Raw genomic sequence first — 17,700 nt, 5'->3', positions numbered from 1 at the left:
CTCTCCTGTGGACAACAACTTGAAAGGTAGGCAGAGAGCTGATTTTTACAGAATAAGGGGGAACTGGAAGTAAAACTGCATACTGAAGAGTGTTGGCTGACCACCTCTCCACTTATTGCACCAAGCTCTGAGCCTGGGCATAGGCCAACTTCAGGATCCCATGACCCTGCCTACACCAACAATAGAGCCCACCCTCCCCACTTGAAGTCCAGAGCCCTGGCACCAGCCTGTGAGGCCCAAGGTCTGTAGCACTTGGCCCTTTCAAGCCAGTACTGTGGGTGAAACCCTAGCCCCAAGGCAAAATAGCTCACAGTGCTGAGTCCTGCAGGCAAACTATTAACAGAGGAGACATATTCAGCAGCTTCTAGAATTTCCAGTCCACATTGGGGAAAAAAAAGGCCTGGGAAAATGAGAAAGCAGAAAAAGAAATACCTAATCACAGAAAATTTCTATGTTGACAGATTAAGGCACAGAATCAGCAGGTTGTTTCATGAAAAGTAGAACTAATGAAATGGAAAAAGAGGCAAAAAAATCCCAAAACAATGAAGAAAATAGTTCCATGAAAAGTATAATGGACCAAATAGAAAAGGAAGATCAAAAGGTCATGAAAGAAAATAATTTGTTAAAAATTAGAATTGTGCAAACATAAGCTAATAACTACATGAGACATTAATAAACAATAAAACAAAATGAAAAAAAAATAGAAAATATGAAATATTTCGTTGAAAATACAGTTGATCTGGAAAACAGATCCAGGAGAAACCATTTAAGAACCTTTGGACTACCTGAAAGTCATGATTAAAAAAAAAAAAGGCCTAGACATCATATTACAAGAAATTATCAAAGAAGAATGGTAAGGTCAGGCAATGGGGGTTAAGTGACTCACCCAGGGTCACACAGCTGGGAAGTGTCTGAGGTCACATTTGAATCCGGGACCTCCCATCTCTGGGTCTGGCTCTTAATCCATTGAGCCACCCAGCTTCCCCTTGCCCTTATATTCTTGAACAAAAGTAAAATAGAAATTGAAAGAATCCAAAGATCACCTCCAGCAATAAATCCCCAAATGACAATTTCCAGGAATGTTATAGCCAAGATTCCTGATCTACAAGACTTAAACAGAAATTCTGATGTCGAAATACAAAATACAAGAGAAGCATGAAAAAGTAAATAAGAGAAAAAATGTAAGGGCCTCAATAAGGTCAAATTTATATTTCTAAAAGGAAAGGTGATATTTGTAACTCTTAAAAATTTTTTTTATCATGATAATAGTTAGAAGTATATATAGATAGAGATACTAAATTGTTTAGGATGATAGGTAAAAAACAAAACAAAACCCTAGAAGTGAAAAAGAGGATTACACTAAGAGAACTGGGAAGAGGAGGGTGGTGATGGGTAATTCTTAAAGCTTATTATTATTTTTTTTAAAAACATTGACCTTTCATCTTAGAATCAATATTGTGTATTGGTTCCAAGGCAGAAGAATAGCAAGGGGGATGAAGTGACTTGCCCAGGGTCACATAGCTAGGAAGTGTCTGAGGCTAGATTTGAACCTAGGACTTCCCATCTCTAGGCCTGGCTCTCAATCCAGTCAGCTGCCCAGCTTCCCCCTTTAAGCCTTATTCTTATGAGAAATGGCTCAGAGAGAGAAGAACAACCAGATTCACTGGGTTACAGAATCCTATTTTACCCTATAGAGAAGTAGAAGAGGAATAAGAAAGGGGATAGTGGGGAGAGTAATATAAAGAAGGGGGAAGTTGGGGGTGATGGCTGTGATTAAAATATCCTATAGAGAAGCAGGAGGGGAATAAGAAGGGTGGTGTTGAGAAGGGGAGTACTAAGTACTATAAGGGAGGGGGATTTGGTGGAGTGATTAGAAAACGTTTGAAGAGATTTTAACTTAAGTCTTCTGGATGTCATACCCCGTACTCTATCCACAATGCCATCTTACTACCATTAAAGTCTATGGTTCTATATGAAACAGGGAGATTAACTATAATCATAGATGTTTATGGACTTTCATCTTTATATCAATGACTATCTGAATGGACCAATATAAAATTCATGCACAAGATTCTGTTTATTGGAATCTTCATTTTACAGCAGAAAATTAATCCTGTATGTTGATATGACCTGTAACTGTTTCTGCTTATTTAGATTTATGCTAGGCTAAATGTGTTATTAGAGAGGCTTCTGGACTGTAAATTTGGATGGTATTTGTTTGGTACTAGTTTTGTGTGGACTATGAGAGAGGTGATAGGGGTAAGGAGCTATAGGCTTGTGTTGTGGAAGAAAAGGCTATGTTGATTAGGAGTCTCTTCCCTTACCACTTCTGTTTGTTTTATACATTAGGTGATTCTCCAGGAACATGTAGGTTAAAGTGTTTCATTAAGGGGTAGGGAAATTGTTTGAGATATAAAAGGCTTAGCATAAGGAGAATGGTTGTTAGAAATATCATCTAAGCACTTACTCCCTCCTTGACAGTCTAGCTGACTGACTACTGGGTTAATTCAGGAGAAGCTCAGATTATAATAATCTTGCTTTTGCCACTAACTCAATTTGTGAAACTAGGCAAATTATTTGACATCATTTTGATTTAGCTGATTTATATATAAATACAACAGGGTTGAATATGGGATCTACATCAATCCTTCCATATCTGCTAATCTATGTTCTGAGGTTGTACCTGAGGCAAATCTTGAAAAAAAAAAGCTAGGGATTCTTTAGGGAGAATCTGTTGAGAGATGATAATTGAATCCATGGAAGCTCATGATATCACCAAAAGAGTATAGAGTGATAGGATGGCCTAGGTTAGAATTCTGGGAATCACTCATGCTTTGAGATCAAATGGATGATAATTTAGAAAATAGAATGGAGCTTCTGGGCAAATATGGTGGAAATCTAGACACAGGACTCTTCCTCTCCTTAGCATCTACCGATATAGACTACCTCAAAGGATAAAAAAAAAAACCAAATTCATATGAAGGAAGGGACTCTACAGTAGGGCACAGCATTGAAGGTACATGGGATTTGGGCATTTTCACACTCTAAGGGGGTGAAAAAGCTCCCACCAAAATGCAAGCTGATCTACCCTCTCCCACCCCATCTATGGAGCCAGAGTCAGAGCCAGCGAGCACCTAGAATAAGTGAGTGATGAGGGACACTGCATAGAGTGCATGAGGGGCACCTCTAGGTCCTTGGCAGTTGACTAAGACCACCAAAGGCCTACCCATAAGAGCAGCTAACCCTGAAACCGAAGCAGGCTGAAGAGCACAGACTGTGGGTGCTTGTGGGAAGATAGCACAGAGAAGGGCAGAAAACATGAGAAGCTGAAGATATTTGGGAGCTGGCCTCAGGCAAAATCTTCATTCCTTAGCTCCATACACAGAGAGCCAGCCCATCTCACTCAGATTTCTGCCTGAAAAAGGAAGGAAAAACCACCATAGTGATAGCAAATAGTGCCCAGGAACAACAACTTCCCAACACCAAGAAAAACAAGAAGGGATTGACCCTGGATAATTTTTAGGGGAAAAACCCAGGCTACAGAGGAAATAATGGAGAAAGTACAAATAAATGCACCAAAATCTTCCCCCCCCCCAAAAAAAGGGAATGGTCCACAATGTCTTGAAGAATTTAAATTGGAGCATATGAAATATATGGAAGCCTTCTGGCAAGAAAAGTGGTAAATAGTTCAAAGAGAAAATAACAGTTTAAAGGACAAGAATTCCCAATTGGAGAAACAGCTGGAAGCCACAAAAAAGTAGGATAGATCAAACAGAAAAGGAAAACCAGTCTTTAAAGACCAGAATTAGGCAATTGGAAGACAATGATCTTGCAAAACAGGAAGAATTAATAAAGCAAAGCCAAAAGACTGACAAAATAGAAGAAAACATAAAATATCTCACTGAGAAGATGACAGATCACAAAAACAGATCACGGAGAGACAATTTGAGAATCATTGGTCTACCTGAAAAGCCAGAAATAAACAGAAATCTTGACATCATATGACAAGAAATTATCCAAGACAACTGTCCCGATGTTCTTGAACAAGGGGGAAAAATAGACATTGAAAGAGTTCATAGAACATCCTGTACACTAAATCCTCAAAAGACAATGCATAGGAATGTAATTGCCAAGTTCAAGAGCTTCCAAGCGAAGGAGAAAATTCTACAAGAAGCCAAAAAGAGACAATTCAGATACCAAGAAGCACCAATCAGGATTACACAGGATCTGGCATCTTCCACACTAAAGGACCGCAAGGCTAGGAATATGATATTCAGAAAGGCAAGAGAATTGGGTCTTCAACCAAGGATCACCTGTCCATCAAAACATCAAAAAAAAAATATATATATATACATATATATATACTTCCAGGGGAATGTATGGGCATTCAACAAAATACAAGATTTCCAAGTATTTGAAAAGACCAGAACTAAGTTTGATATCCAAACACAAAGATCAAGAGAAATATGAAAAGGTAAGAAAGAGAGGGAAAAGGGGAAAATTTTTTTAAATTCAAACTTTCTTCTTTAAGGGCTTCAATAAGATCAAATTATTTATATTAATATATAGGGAAAATGCTATTTGTAACTCAAAAATTATATTCACTATGATAGTAATTATAAGAATCATTTACAGGAAGAGACTGGGGTAATAAATGCTATAAGATGATATGCAAAAAAAGAAAAAGAGAGAGGGGGAAATCGAAGATGGCACCAAGAGATACTTGAAGAAATAAAATAAATAAGATAATCTTTATCACAAAAAGATACACATGAGAAGGGGAGGGGAAGAATTCTCTTATAAGAAGGAGAGGAAGAGAGTGATAATAGGTAATACTTAAACCTTACTCTCGGTGAAATCAATTCTGAGAGGAAAGAGCATCTAGATCCATTGGGGTATTGAATTCTATCTTACCCTACAGGGAACGTGAGAAGGGAAAACTAAAGGGGGATAGGGGGTACGGAATACAAAAAGGGAGGGAAAGAGAGGGGGAAGGGAGCTTAACAGACCCTAAAAAAATAAGAAGGGAACAAAAAAGGAGGGGGCAGAAATGGAAGCATATTAAGGGTGGGGATTAGGGGGATTGATTAAAAGCAAACCACTGGTTTAAAAGGATATTGCAAAAGAAGAAAGGACAGAACTTGGAGGGGATATCAAAATGCTGGGGAGTACATAAGTGGCAACCATAACTTTGAACGTGAATGGGATGAACTCACCCATAAAACAAAAACAAATAGGAGAGTGGATTAGAAACCAAAATCCTACTATATGTTGTCTACAAGAAACACACCTGAGGTGGGTAGACACTCATAAGGTTAGAATTAAAGGTTGGAGCAAAACCTATTGGGCCTCAACTGATAGAAAGAAAGCAGCAGTTGCAATCATGATATCTGACAAACCCAAAGTAAAAATAGATCTGATTAAAAGCGACAGGGAAGGTAAATATGTCCTGATAAAAGGTAGTATAGATAATGAGGAAATATCAGTAATCAATATATGTATGCACCAAATGGTATAGCATCCACATTACTAAAGGAGAAACTAGTGGAATTGAAGGAAGAAATAGAGAGTAAAACTATACTAGTGGGAGACCTGAAGCTACCACTATCAAATTTAGATACATCAAATAAAAAAAATAAATAAGAAAGAGGTAAGAGATATGAATGAAATCTTAGCAAAATTAGAGTTAATAAGATATATGGAGAAAAATAAATAGGGACAAAAAGGAATATACCTTTTCAGCAGCATATGGTACATTCACAAAGATTGACCATGTACTAGGTCATAAAAACATGGCAAACAAATGCAGAAAAGCATATATAATAAGTGCAACCTTTTCAGATCATAATGAAATAAAAACAATAATCAGTAAGGGTACATGGAGAGTAAAATAAAAATATAATTAGAAATTAAATAACATGATTCTCTAAAATCAGTTAGAGAACAAATCATAGAAACAATAATTTCATTGAAGAAAATGACAATGATGAGATCTCCTTTCAAAATCTATGGGATGCAGCCAAAACAGTACTCAGGGGAAAATTTATATCCTTGAGTTCATATATTAACAAATTAGGGAGGGCAGAGGTCAATGAATTGGACATACAAATAAAAAAACTTGAATGCGAACAAATTAAAAATCTCCAGAAGAAAACTAAATTAGAGATCCTAAAAATTAAGGGAGAAATTAATAAAATTGAAAGTGAAAGAACTATTGAACTAATAAATAAGACTAGATGCTGGTATTTTGAAATAACACATAAAATAGACAAAGTACTGGTCAATCTAATAAAAAAAAGGAAAGAAGAAAATAAAATTAACAGTATCATAGATGAAAAGGGAGACCTCACCTCCAATGAAGAGGAAATTAAGGCAATCATTAAAAACTCTTTTGCCCAATTATATGGCAATAAATACGCCAATCTAGGTGACATGGATGAATATTTACAAAAATATAAATTGCCTAGATTAACAGAAGAAGAAATAGAATTCTTAAATAATCCCATATCAGAAAAAGAAATTGAACAAGCCATCAAAGAGTTACCTAAGAAAAAATCCCCAGGGCCTGATGGATTAGAGAAACTAATCCCAATACTATACAAACCATGTGACATAATAAGCAAAGAGGGACTTCTATTAAATTCCTTTTATGACACAAATATGGTACTGATTCCAAAGCCAGGCAGGTCAAAAATGGAGAAAGAAAGAAAACTATAGACCAATCTCCTTAATGAACATAGATGCAAAAATCTTAAAGAGGATACTAGCAAAAAGACTTCAGCAAGTCATCACGAGGATTATTCATTATGATTTACACAAGGAATGCAAGGATGGTTCAATATTAGGAAAACCATCCAAATAATTGACCATATCAACAAGCAAACCAATAATAATCATATGATTATTTCAATAGATGCAGAAAAAGTCTTTGACAAAATATAACACTTATCCCTATTAAAAACACTAGAAAGTATAGGAATAGAAGGATCTTTCTTAAAAATAATAAACAGTATCTATCTAAAACCTTCAGCCAACATCATCTGCAATGGGGATAAACTAGATGCATTCCCAATAAGATAAGGAGTGAAACAAGGATGCCCATTATCACCTTTAACATTGTACTAGAATCATTAGCAATAGGAACTAGAGAAAAAGAAATTGAAGGTATTAAAATTGGCAATGAAGAGACCAAGCTATCACTCTTTGCAGATGATATGATGGTCTACTTAAAGAATCCTAGAGAATAAACTAAAAAGCTAGTGGAAATAATCAACAACTTTAGCAAAGTTGCAGGATACAAAATAAACCCACATTTAGTCATCAGCATTTCTATATATCTCCAATACATTTCAGCAGCAGGAATTAGAAAGAGAAATTCCATTCAAAATCACCCTAGACAATATAAAATACTTAGGAATCTATCTGCTGAGACAAACAGGAACTATATGAATACAACTACAAAACACTCTTCACACAACTAAAACTAGATCTGAACAATTGGAAAAACATTAACATGCTCATGGGTAGGAGGAGCTAACATAATAAAAATGAACATTGTACCCAAACTTATTTATTTAGTGCCATACCCATTGAACTACCAAAAAACTAAATTAGAGATCCTAAAAATTAAGGGAGAAATTAATAAAATCGAAAGTGATTTAGAAAAAAACCATAACAAAGTTCATTTGGAAGAACAAAAGATCAAGGACATCCAGGAAAATCAAGAAAAAAAAATGCAAAGGAATGTGGCCTTGTAGTACCAAATCTCAAACTATACTATAAAGCAGTAGTCATCAAAACAATTTGGTATTGGCTAAGAGACAGAAAGGAGGATCAGTGGAATAGACTTGGGGTAAGTGACCTCAGCAAGACAGTCTATGACAAGCCCAAAGATACCAGCTTATTGGGACAAAAATTCAGTATTTGATAAAAACTTCTGGGAAAATTGGAAGATAGTGTGGGAAAGATTAGGCTTGGATCAACACTTCACATCCTACACCAAGATAAACTCAGAATGGATGAATGACTTGAACATAAAGAAGGAAACTATAAGTAAATTATGTGAACATGGAATAGTATATATGACAACCTTTGGGAAGGGAAAGATTTTAAAACCAAGCAAGACTTAGAAGAGTCACAAAATGTAAAATAAATAATTTTGATTACATCAAATTAAAAAGTTTTTGTACAAACAAAACCAACTTAACCAAAAGTAGAAGGGAAATAACAAACTGGGAAACAATCTTCATAACAAAAACCTCTGACAAAGATCTAATTACTCAAATTTACAAAGAGCTAAATCAATTGTACTAAAAATCAAGCCATTCCCCAGTTGACAAATGGGCAAGGGACATGAATAGGCAATTTTCAGTCAAAGAAAGCAAAATTAATAAGCACATGAAAAAGTGTTCTAAATCTCTTATAATCAGAGAGATGCAAATCAAAACAATTCTGAGGTACCACCTCACACCTAGGAGATTTGCTAACATGACAGCTATGGAAAGTAATGAATGCTGGAGGGGATGTGGCAAAGTGGGAACAGTAATTCATTGCTGGTTGAGTTGTGAATTAATCCAACCATTCTGGAGGGCAATTTGGAACTATGTTCAAAGGGTGCTAAAAGACTGTCTGCTCTTTGATCCAGGCAGAGCACTGCTGGGTTTGTACCCCAAAGAAATAATAAGGAAAAAGACTTGTACAAAAATGTTCATAGCTGTGCTCTTTGTGGTGGCAAAAAATTGGAAAATGAGGGGATGCCCTCCAATTAGGGAATGGCTGAACAAATTGTGGCATATGTTGTTGATGGAATACTATTGTGCTCAACGAAATTATAAACTGGAGGAATCCCATGTGAACTGGAACGACCTCCAGTGATGCAGAGTGAAAGGAGCAGAACCAGGAGAACATTGTACACAGAGACTGATACAATGTGGTACAATCGAATGTAATGGATTTCTCCATTAGTGGCAATGTAGTGATCCCAAACAATTCGGAGGGATTTATGAGAAAGAACACTATTCACATTCAGAGGAAAAACAGTGGGAGTAGAAACACAGAAGAAAAACAAACGCTTGATTACAGGGGTTGAGGGGGATATGATTGGGGATATAGACTCCAAATGATCATCCTAATGCAAACATCAACAACATGGAAATAGGTTCTGATCAAGGTCACATGTGATACCCAGTGGAATTGAGCATCGGCTACTGGAAGGGTGGGGCAAGGGGAGGGAAGGATAGAATATGATTCTTGTAACCAAGGAATAATATTATAAATTGACAAAAAAAAAAAAAGAGATACTCCTAGTTGTGAATCAATATAACCATTCTGGAAAGTATTCTGAAATTATGCAAATAAAATATCTAAGATACTAAAAAAAAAAGAAAAAAGAAAACAGAATGAAAAATTTGTGCAAAACCTTTTCAATTATATGTAACTAAAACTAGCTATTTATATTTGTTGGGTTGTCCTCTATCATCTGAGGGATACCCATGTTTATTTAGTGGGTAGGAGATAAGATATTGATTCAATGAAGGGAACACGAAAAATACTAGTAAAAAAGGTAGGAAAATCAAGACAGAGTAATGTCACAAGCACCAAAGGGAGAAGAGGATTATCAGAAGCATAGTTTGCTTAACAGTCTCAAAAATTCAAGAGGTTTAAGTAAGATGAGAACTGAGAAAAATTTTTGTATTTAGCAGTTAAAGAGATCATTGGTAAGCTATTCCCCAACCAAAAAATGATCAAAGCATATGAACAGGCAGTTTTCAGAGGAAGAAATTAAAGATATTTGTAGTCATATGAAAAAAAGTTTTAGTAATTACTGATGGGAGAAAAGCAAGTTAAAATAACTCTGACATACCATTTCATAACTATTATATTGGCTAACAAGACAGAAAAGCAACAAGACTAATAATGTTGGAAGGGCTGTGGAAAAACTGGAATACTAATCCACTATTGGTGGAGCTGTGAAGTGAATCAACCATTCTGTAGAAAAATTTGGAATTATGCCCTAAGGACTATAAAACTCTCTCTCTCTCTCTCTCTCTCTCTCTCTCTCTCTCTCTCTCTCTCTCTCTCTCTCTCTCTCTCTCTCTCTCTCTCTTTCTAGTATATATCTATACATATACATATAGATAGATATAGATATATTCAATATATCTATATCTATCTAGTTATCTATCTATCTATCTATCTATCTATCTATCTATCTATCTATCTATCTATCTATCTATCTATCTACATACCCACAGACCCACACATACACATATATCCCAAATCTATATATATGTATACCAAAGAGAGCAAAAAAGGAAAAGGAACTATATGTACAAAAATATTTTTAACAATTATTTTGTGGTGGCAATGAATTGGGAATAGAGAGAATACTCTGCAATTGGGGAATGGCTATACAAGCGGTGGTATTTGATTGTGATGGAAAACTATTGTGCTTTAAGAAATGACATGTGGAATGATTTAACCTAATCAATACAATAACCAAAGAAAATTCTGAAGGACTCACAATGAAAAATGTTATTTACATTCAGGGAGAGAATTGATAAAATGTGAGTGAAGACTGAAGTATACCTTTTTATCACTTCTTTATATTTCTTGCTTTTTCTTATCCCCTCCCTCCCATTGCTAATATGGAAATGCTTGGCCTGACTTCACTTGTATAATTCATATCATACTGCTTGCCTCTCAGTGGGTGGGGGAGAGACAAGAGCAGAGAACTTGGCACTCTAAATTGAAAAAAATGTTAAAATTATTTTTAAAAAGCTGAGATCATTATTACTAAAAACTTTGAGGAGGCAGTTCTAGAAGAATGGTGGTATAGGAAGCCATATCATAAGGAGCTGAGAAATGAGTGGGAAGTAAAGGAATAGAGGTGATAGGGATAGATGACTTTTGGATTTGGTTGTCAGGTGATTAAAGGTAGATCTGGACATGTTCTTAAGGATAAAGATAGGAACGGATAATGGATAGAGATTTCTTACATTTATAACTTTATATCTAAAAGCCCTTCCAATTTTGATAACATATTGCCATCTTTGCTATCCTCACTCCAACATTTCATTTTCTTTTCTGGATTTATTATTTATTTTTTAGCATTCTTTTCTTTTAAAATTTTGAGTTCCAAATTCTTTCCTTCCCACTCCTCCCCCAGCTACTGAGAAGGCAAGCAATATTATACCAATTATAGATGTGAAATTATGCAAAAGACATTTCCATGTTAGTCATGTACAACAAAGCAAACAAAAAAATGTGAAAAAACAAACCGAGAAAAATAGATTTCAATTTACACTCAGTTTATCAGTTCTCTCTCTCTGGAGCATTTTTTCTTCATGAGTTCTTTGGATTTGTCTTGCATCACTGAATTTATCAGAATAGCCAAATCTTTCAGTTGATCATCATTACAGCATTGCTGTTATTGTGCACAATAATCTATCATTTCTCACTTCACTTTGTATTAGTTCATATAGGTTTTGCCACGTTTTTCTGAAACTCCCCCTCCTCCCCCATCATTTTTTATAGTATAAAAGTACCACCCCAATCACAAGCTATAATTTGTTTAGTGGTAAAATCAATGAACTAGCATTTATTTTCAATGGTCCCCCCCCCCCCATGTCATTTATCTATTGCCTACAAACACACCCACGTATTCCACATCTTCAAAAAACCCTCACTTGATCCTTCAATTACCACTTTTCTCTGATTTCTCTTCTATTGGTTTGGGCCTAAACTTCCCAAGACCATTTACAATATCTTTTTCTACTTTCTCACTTCTCACTTCCTTCTTAACCCTTGGTAATCCAGTTTCTAATCCCATCATTCTACCAAAACTGATCATTCCAAAGACACCAATGATTTTTTTAAGTGCTAAATAGTTTTTTCTCAAGGTCATTATTCTCGAACATTCTGCAGTCTTTGACATTGCTGATCAACTTCTTTTTGATATTCATTTCTCTCTAGGCTTGATTTCAGACACCGGTCCCTCCTGATTCTCCTCCTGCCTATCTGACTGCTCTTTTCCAGTCTTCTTTGCTGGCTCCTCCCCCAGATCATGATCTCTAACCATAGGTGTCACATAGGGTTCTGTCCTGGGCCCTCTTTGCTTCCTTCTTTATATCATTTCACTTGGTGATATTATTTCTCATGTATTTAATTACCATTTCTTTGCTGAAAATTCTGAAATCTACCTCTCCTGTCCCAATCTCTCTGCTACCCTCCAGTTTTGCATCTCCAACTACCTCTCAGACATCTTCAAGTAGACATCTTAAACTCAACATATCCAAAACTGACTTCTTTCCCCTAAATCCTATCCTCATTCTAAACTTCCCCGTTACTGTAAAAGGCACCATCATCCTTGGAGTCCCCAGGCTTGACTCTTTACTATTTCTCACCTCCCATGTCCAATCTGTTGCCAAGGCCTGTTGATTTCACCTTTGTAACATTTCTAGAATATAAATCCTTCTCTCCTCTGACCAGTCACCACCCAGTTGTAGGCCTTTATTACCTTACGGTGAACCACTGTAATAGCCTGCTGACAGGCCTGTTTGCCACAAATCTCTACTCACTCCCAACCATCTTCCACGGGTCTCCATTTGGCTGCTAAAGGGATTTTCCTAAAGTTCAGGTCTCACCATGCTACCCACATTCTCAATAAACTCCAGTGGGCCCTTACCACCTCTAGGATCAAATACAAAAATCTGTTTGATATTCAAAGCCCTGCATATCCTAGTCCCTTCCTACCTTTCTGTTCTTCTTATACCTCAGGTACTCCTCATTTCTGTGACATTAGCCTCCTTGCTGTTCTGCAAATAAGACATTCCATATCTCTTGGCTCTAGGCATTTTCTATTACTGTCCCCCATGCCTGTAATATTCTCCATCCCCATTTCTGTCTACTGGTTTCCTTCAAGTTCCAACTAAAATATCACCTTCTATAGGAAGCCTTTCCAAACCCCTCTTAATTCTGGTACCTTTTCTCTGCTAATTATTTCCTATATATCCTGTATGAGTTTGTTTGCTTATCGTCTCTCCCATTAGATTGTGAGCTCCTTGCAAGCAGGGACTCTCTTTTACCGCTTTTTGTACACACAGTACTTAGACTAGTGTCTGTAATATAGAAGGTGCTTAATAAATGTTTATTAATAGACTGATTATAATCTAATTTCCAACTCTGACATTCTGAGCCTGTGATTGTATGAATCCAAGTGGAATTGAATTCTGGATCACTATAGATGCCTTTTTAGATCCTTCCAACTATAAGATTATTTGTTTATATTACAGGACAATAAACAACTTTCCTTTCCTTTCCTTATATTTACTTAACATTCCTTTTCTTTTGATTATCATATTCTTCAAGAGAGAAAAAGAAACGATTTTCAGACTACTAATAGGATAGTTTAACAGATACTCAACTAGTCTCCCATAAGTAATAGCTTCAAAACAAGAAGAGAGTTAATACCTGCTTTATGCCAAACCTTGAAGACCAGGGTTTGTTGGGAATCCAGTAGAAGTTCTTTGGATAACCTACAGGAAAAAAAATACTCATGTCACCACGTGTACATAAACTAAAAGGCAGCTGGTACAATGGAGAGAGGGCTGGACTTAGAGTTAAAGAACTTTGGTTTAACAATTAAGTATATTTGTGACTTTGTGTAGCCTCCTTTCTTTCTCGAGATCTCAAGTTAATAGTTGTATGATGAGGAGGTTGGATAAGATGCAACTTTTATGTCCCTTCCAGCTCTAAAACTATGACCCTGTGCACCCGCTTCAGGGAGCACTGTTCATATTTCATCTAAGAGTGTCCACCAGACTCAAATGCTGGTATTCCTGTTGCTACAATAGCTCTTTCCCCAAGTCCATTTTTTACTTGACACCCAAGCAATCTTACATCATTCTTGTTATTTTCAAACCACTGCCTACTCAATAAAATGCAAACTACTAATCCTGACCTTATAAGACCCTTTGCAATATGCTTTCAAATGATCTTCGGCTGTATCTTAACACTACTTTTCACTTCCTTGGTGATTCAGCCAAAGTTGACAGCTTGCTATTCTATTGTCTTCTCCTTCCTTTCCTGATCCAGCTCAGGCATTCAGTTATATATCTTCTACTTCACATCAGAAAACAAGGTAAAGACTTTCCCCTTCAAATGTCATAACATTTCTGTATGGATTTCTTATTTTGAATGACTATACAAATTTGTAATGAACTTTGTTTTCCTTGCCTTCTCAATGGGTATGAGACACTTTGGAATTGAAAGCAAAATTGAATTTAAACAAAAAAGACTGCTCAAATTCCATCTGTAAGGCCTAGGCCTCTCTCATCGCTTTTCTAACCCTCTAAGATTATTTCCTATCTAACCTGCAAATAGTTGTACATAGTTATTTCTATTCTGTTTCCATTAGAATGTGAGCTCCTTGAGGACAGAGTCTATATTTTTGCTTTTCTTTTATCAACAGTACTTAGCCAAGAGTCAGCCCTTAATAAATGTTTGCTGACGAACAGATTACTTTCACATCTTTTATAGACCTCTTCAAAATAATGGTGTGAGTGGTCAATGTAAAAACAAACAGATGCTGACCCCCTTTTAGGGTCTGTCCTTGGTCTGCTGTGTCACCTCTAGCAGGTCCCTTTTCCTCTTATGTAAAGTGAGGAGTATGGACTTGATGACCTTGAGCTAAGGACAGATTCCACCTCCCTCTTCTAGATGAAGTTAAGTGACTTGTTCAAAGCCCCATGGACACTGAAGTTGAGATGCAGATTCATTCCACTACAATATACCACCTATTTTAGTAGACAGTAAGATTTGGATGGACTCACTGTATGGCTTTAGCTATTACGGGTTGGTATCTCTCTTGTGGGGTAAAGAGATGACTTCTATTAATTATAGGTATATATTTACCCTAGATATTGATTTGGGATATTGTAAATTGCAACTAGTTTTAGTGGCTATAGATCAAGCTCTTTGGTGGAGGTGATCTCTTTGACAGTTTGAAAATTGCCTGAGTTTGGTAGCTGGAAAATTCTATTAGAGATTGGAGATATATATATATATATATATATATATATATATATATATATACACACATACATATATATATATTATTTGTAACTATAAGGATTTAGAGAAAGAAAAAGGAAAGCATTTGATATATCTTATCCTTATATTAAAACTTCTAACTAATCTTAGACCCCACTAAAACTTCGCAAGAATTTGCTTCTGTCTGGAAACCCAGACCTATTCTAATCCTCTGTATTCTATCTAGATATAATTTCTAACTATATAATCTACTCTAATTTAAGTATTCCTATAATTTATATTCAATTTAAATCACTCCAGCCTCTAAGCTCAAATTACTGACAGGGTTAATCTTTACTAAAGGTCACACTGAGATGTTCTCTCCTTCCTCCACTGGTCAGACCAGGGAAAAGCAACCTGAAGTTTCCTACTCTGTCAGTTAGTTTTTCTCCAACAACAACTCCTTTCACAAGATGTTCCCCCCCCCCCCCCCAACCAACTGCCTTCAAATTTCCTTCAAACCTTGAGGAAAATCTTCACTTCCTTACTCTTGAGAGGACAACCCAAGAGTGTCAGTTAAACTCCAACATTCCCAGCAAAGCATCTCTGGGAATTGCCTTAAGGAACTTGAAGATTCCAGTTAGTTTCTTAAGGTAAAATCTTCAAACCTTCTCTCTCTCTAGTTGGAGACCTTCTTATAAGAGACTTTACTAATTAACCCAATTTCCTAATCAATTCTTAATTATTATTCCATTACACTTCTTAACAAGATTTTTTGATCCCATTCCCAACCTGTCGTCAGTAATTATCTATCCTTTATCCATGCCATCTTATCATGCTTCAATGTCTACTGGCTCTTTTCCTGTTACGCATGTCTCCCCTACCCTTAAAAGAAATCTCTCTTGCAAATGCCATTCCCATTGGCTATTGTTCTTTTTAACATGAAAGATTTCAAAAATGTGAAGCAAGAGGTAAAGCTATATAATTTGTAAGGTTTAAATTAGGAGTTTTGATAAAATAAGAGAGCAGCTTTTAATAATTTTAAGTTTTAATGAGAATATAGTAGAGTTGCAAATTAATATTATCCTTTTAAGCCAGAGAAAAGAAAACTTCTAGCAGTTTTTGATAATTAACAATTTGGTTTACTTAAAATAGATATAAAAGAATATAGTGAGAGAAATATAGAAAAGAGATAGAGGAAGAAAATTTCCAAATGTCTATACTAGTTATCCTATAACTACCTATAATTACTACCTAAAACTGCCTTTATCTACACATAACTGCCATTAGAGAAAGTCCAGCAGAGCACCCTTCAGCTCAGCTCACCAGGCAGAATCAATCTCTCTTTCTCTCTCTCTCTCCCAACCACCAACTAATCACCAACCCACACCACTAAAGGCCTCACTGTCAGCAACTGACCTGACCAACTGAAGCTGACCCCTTTTTATACCCTTCTTCTACCTCACTTCCTGTCTCTAAGGTTCCTTCTTCCTGTCTCTATGGTTTCTACTTCCTATTTCTGTGATTTCTACTTCCTTTCACTGTGGGCTGATCAATCCCTACACATCTCTATGGTAAGAGGACCTCCAGGTACCCCAAATTAAAAAAAAAATTCCTTTTACAAATTTCAAATAGCTGAAACTGACTTATTTTTGAAGGAAAGAAAATTATTTGTTGGTGGAACCATTCTTTTTTTTGGTAGGGCCTAATTGGGAAGAGGGGAGACATTCTGTATTTCCTCTAGCTGGGTAGGCAGGAAACTGGATTGTTACTTGATCAGGCTGAGATTTAATGCCAATATTCAGTCACTGATCCAGCTTTTAGGAGCAGAGGCCAGGAGCACGACCAATGTAATACAGAAGGTTATATACTTTTGTTAGGAAAAGTTAGCACAGCTGGAAGCAATAGGGCAAGAAGAACCCACAGCTTCAAAAGGAAGCCTCCAAGGGGTTAGATATTTTTATGAGAGCAGTAATTACCAATGCATGTCTATAAAGATGACATCTTCACATCATTCAGTTCAGAATCAGACACCTCAAATTCCCAGCAATCATGCTGAGGTTCAATATGGTGGTCACTACTACATTCCCTAGGTGTGGAATTTGTTCAAAGCCTATGCCATGGTTTGGCATGTTGCAATGGCCTGAATCCTGAGGTCTGAGAGAAGGTTCTTTCGGTTTGGTCTGTCAGGAGAACCCAAGGGCCTCTAGGCAGTTGTCATAATGCTTCTGGAATGGCAAAACTGGATTAGCTTCTCCTGGGTGAGATACTGATGGCATTCAGCTTTGCTAACTGCTGGCAAGTGCTTCAGCCTTGGCTTGTTCAAGGTCCTTTCAATATAGCAGTGATGGAAGTTGAAGACTCCAATAGCATCCATTCATTCTTTCATGCCTGTCCATGTAGTCACAAAGTCTGTGTTACTGAGATTATCATTTTCCTTGGTGTGTCCAGTGGGGAAAAAAATCTTTCCTAGCCTTAAATCCTAAAGGATTCTGTAGAGATTCAAGTAATCCAGCTTGAGGTGACTTAGTTTTCTGTCTATTTTCCTTAATCAAACTTTTCTTGTCTGATGTTCGCCAAACCTGGCTGCTAATAAAGAGATTTCCCTATCTGACAACCTTTTCCTTTATCTTCTCTTGGATCATCTTACCTATCTCATTCTCATTCTGG

General features: G+C 36.4%; 1 protein-coding gene across 6 annotated transcripts in view; it reads right to left on the bottom strand.

The window, feature by feature from the left end:
* Positions 1–17,700, bottom strand: part of C2CD3 (C2 domain containing 3 centriole elongation regulator) — a 176,429-nt gene that overhangs the window by 32,993 nt on the left and 125,736 nt on the right. For all 6 annotated transcript variants that reach the window (XM_007490990.3, XM_007490993.3, XM_056794986.1 and 3 more), the window contains one exon: positions 13,471–13,535. In XM_007490990.3, the coding sequence (XP_007491052.2) occupies positions 13,471–13,535 (65 nt within the window). The remainder of the gene's footprint in view (positions 1–13,470; positions 13,536–17,700) is intronic.

Source organism: Monodelphis domestica, chromosome 4 (assembly GCF_027887165.1).
Source record: "Monodelphis domestica isolate mMonDom1 chromosome 4, mMonDom1.pri, whole genome shotgun sequence".
NCBI classification, from domain to species: domain Eukaryota; kingdom Metazoa; phylum Chordata; class Mammalia; order Didelphimorphia; family Didelphidae; genus Monodelphis; species Monodelphis domestica.
The sequence above is the reverse complement of the archived record's forward strand: the minus strand, read 5'-3'. Positions and strand labels throughout refer to the sequence as shown.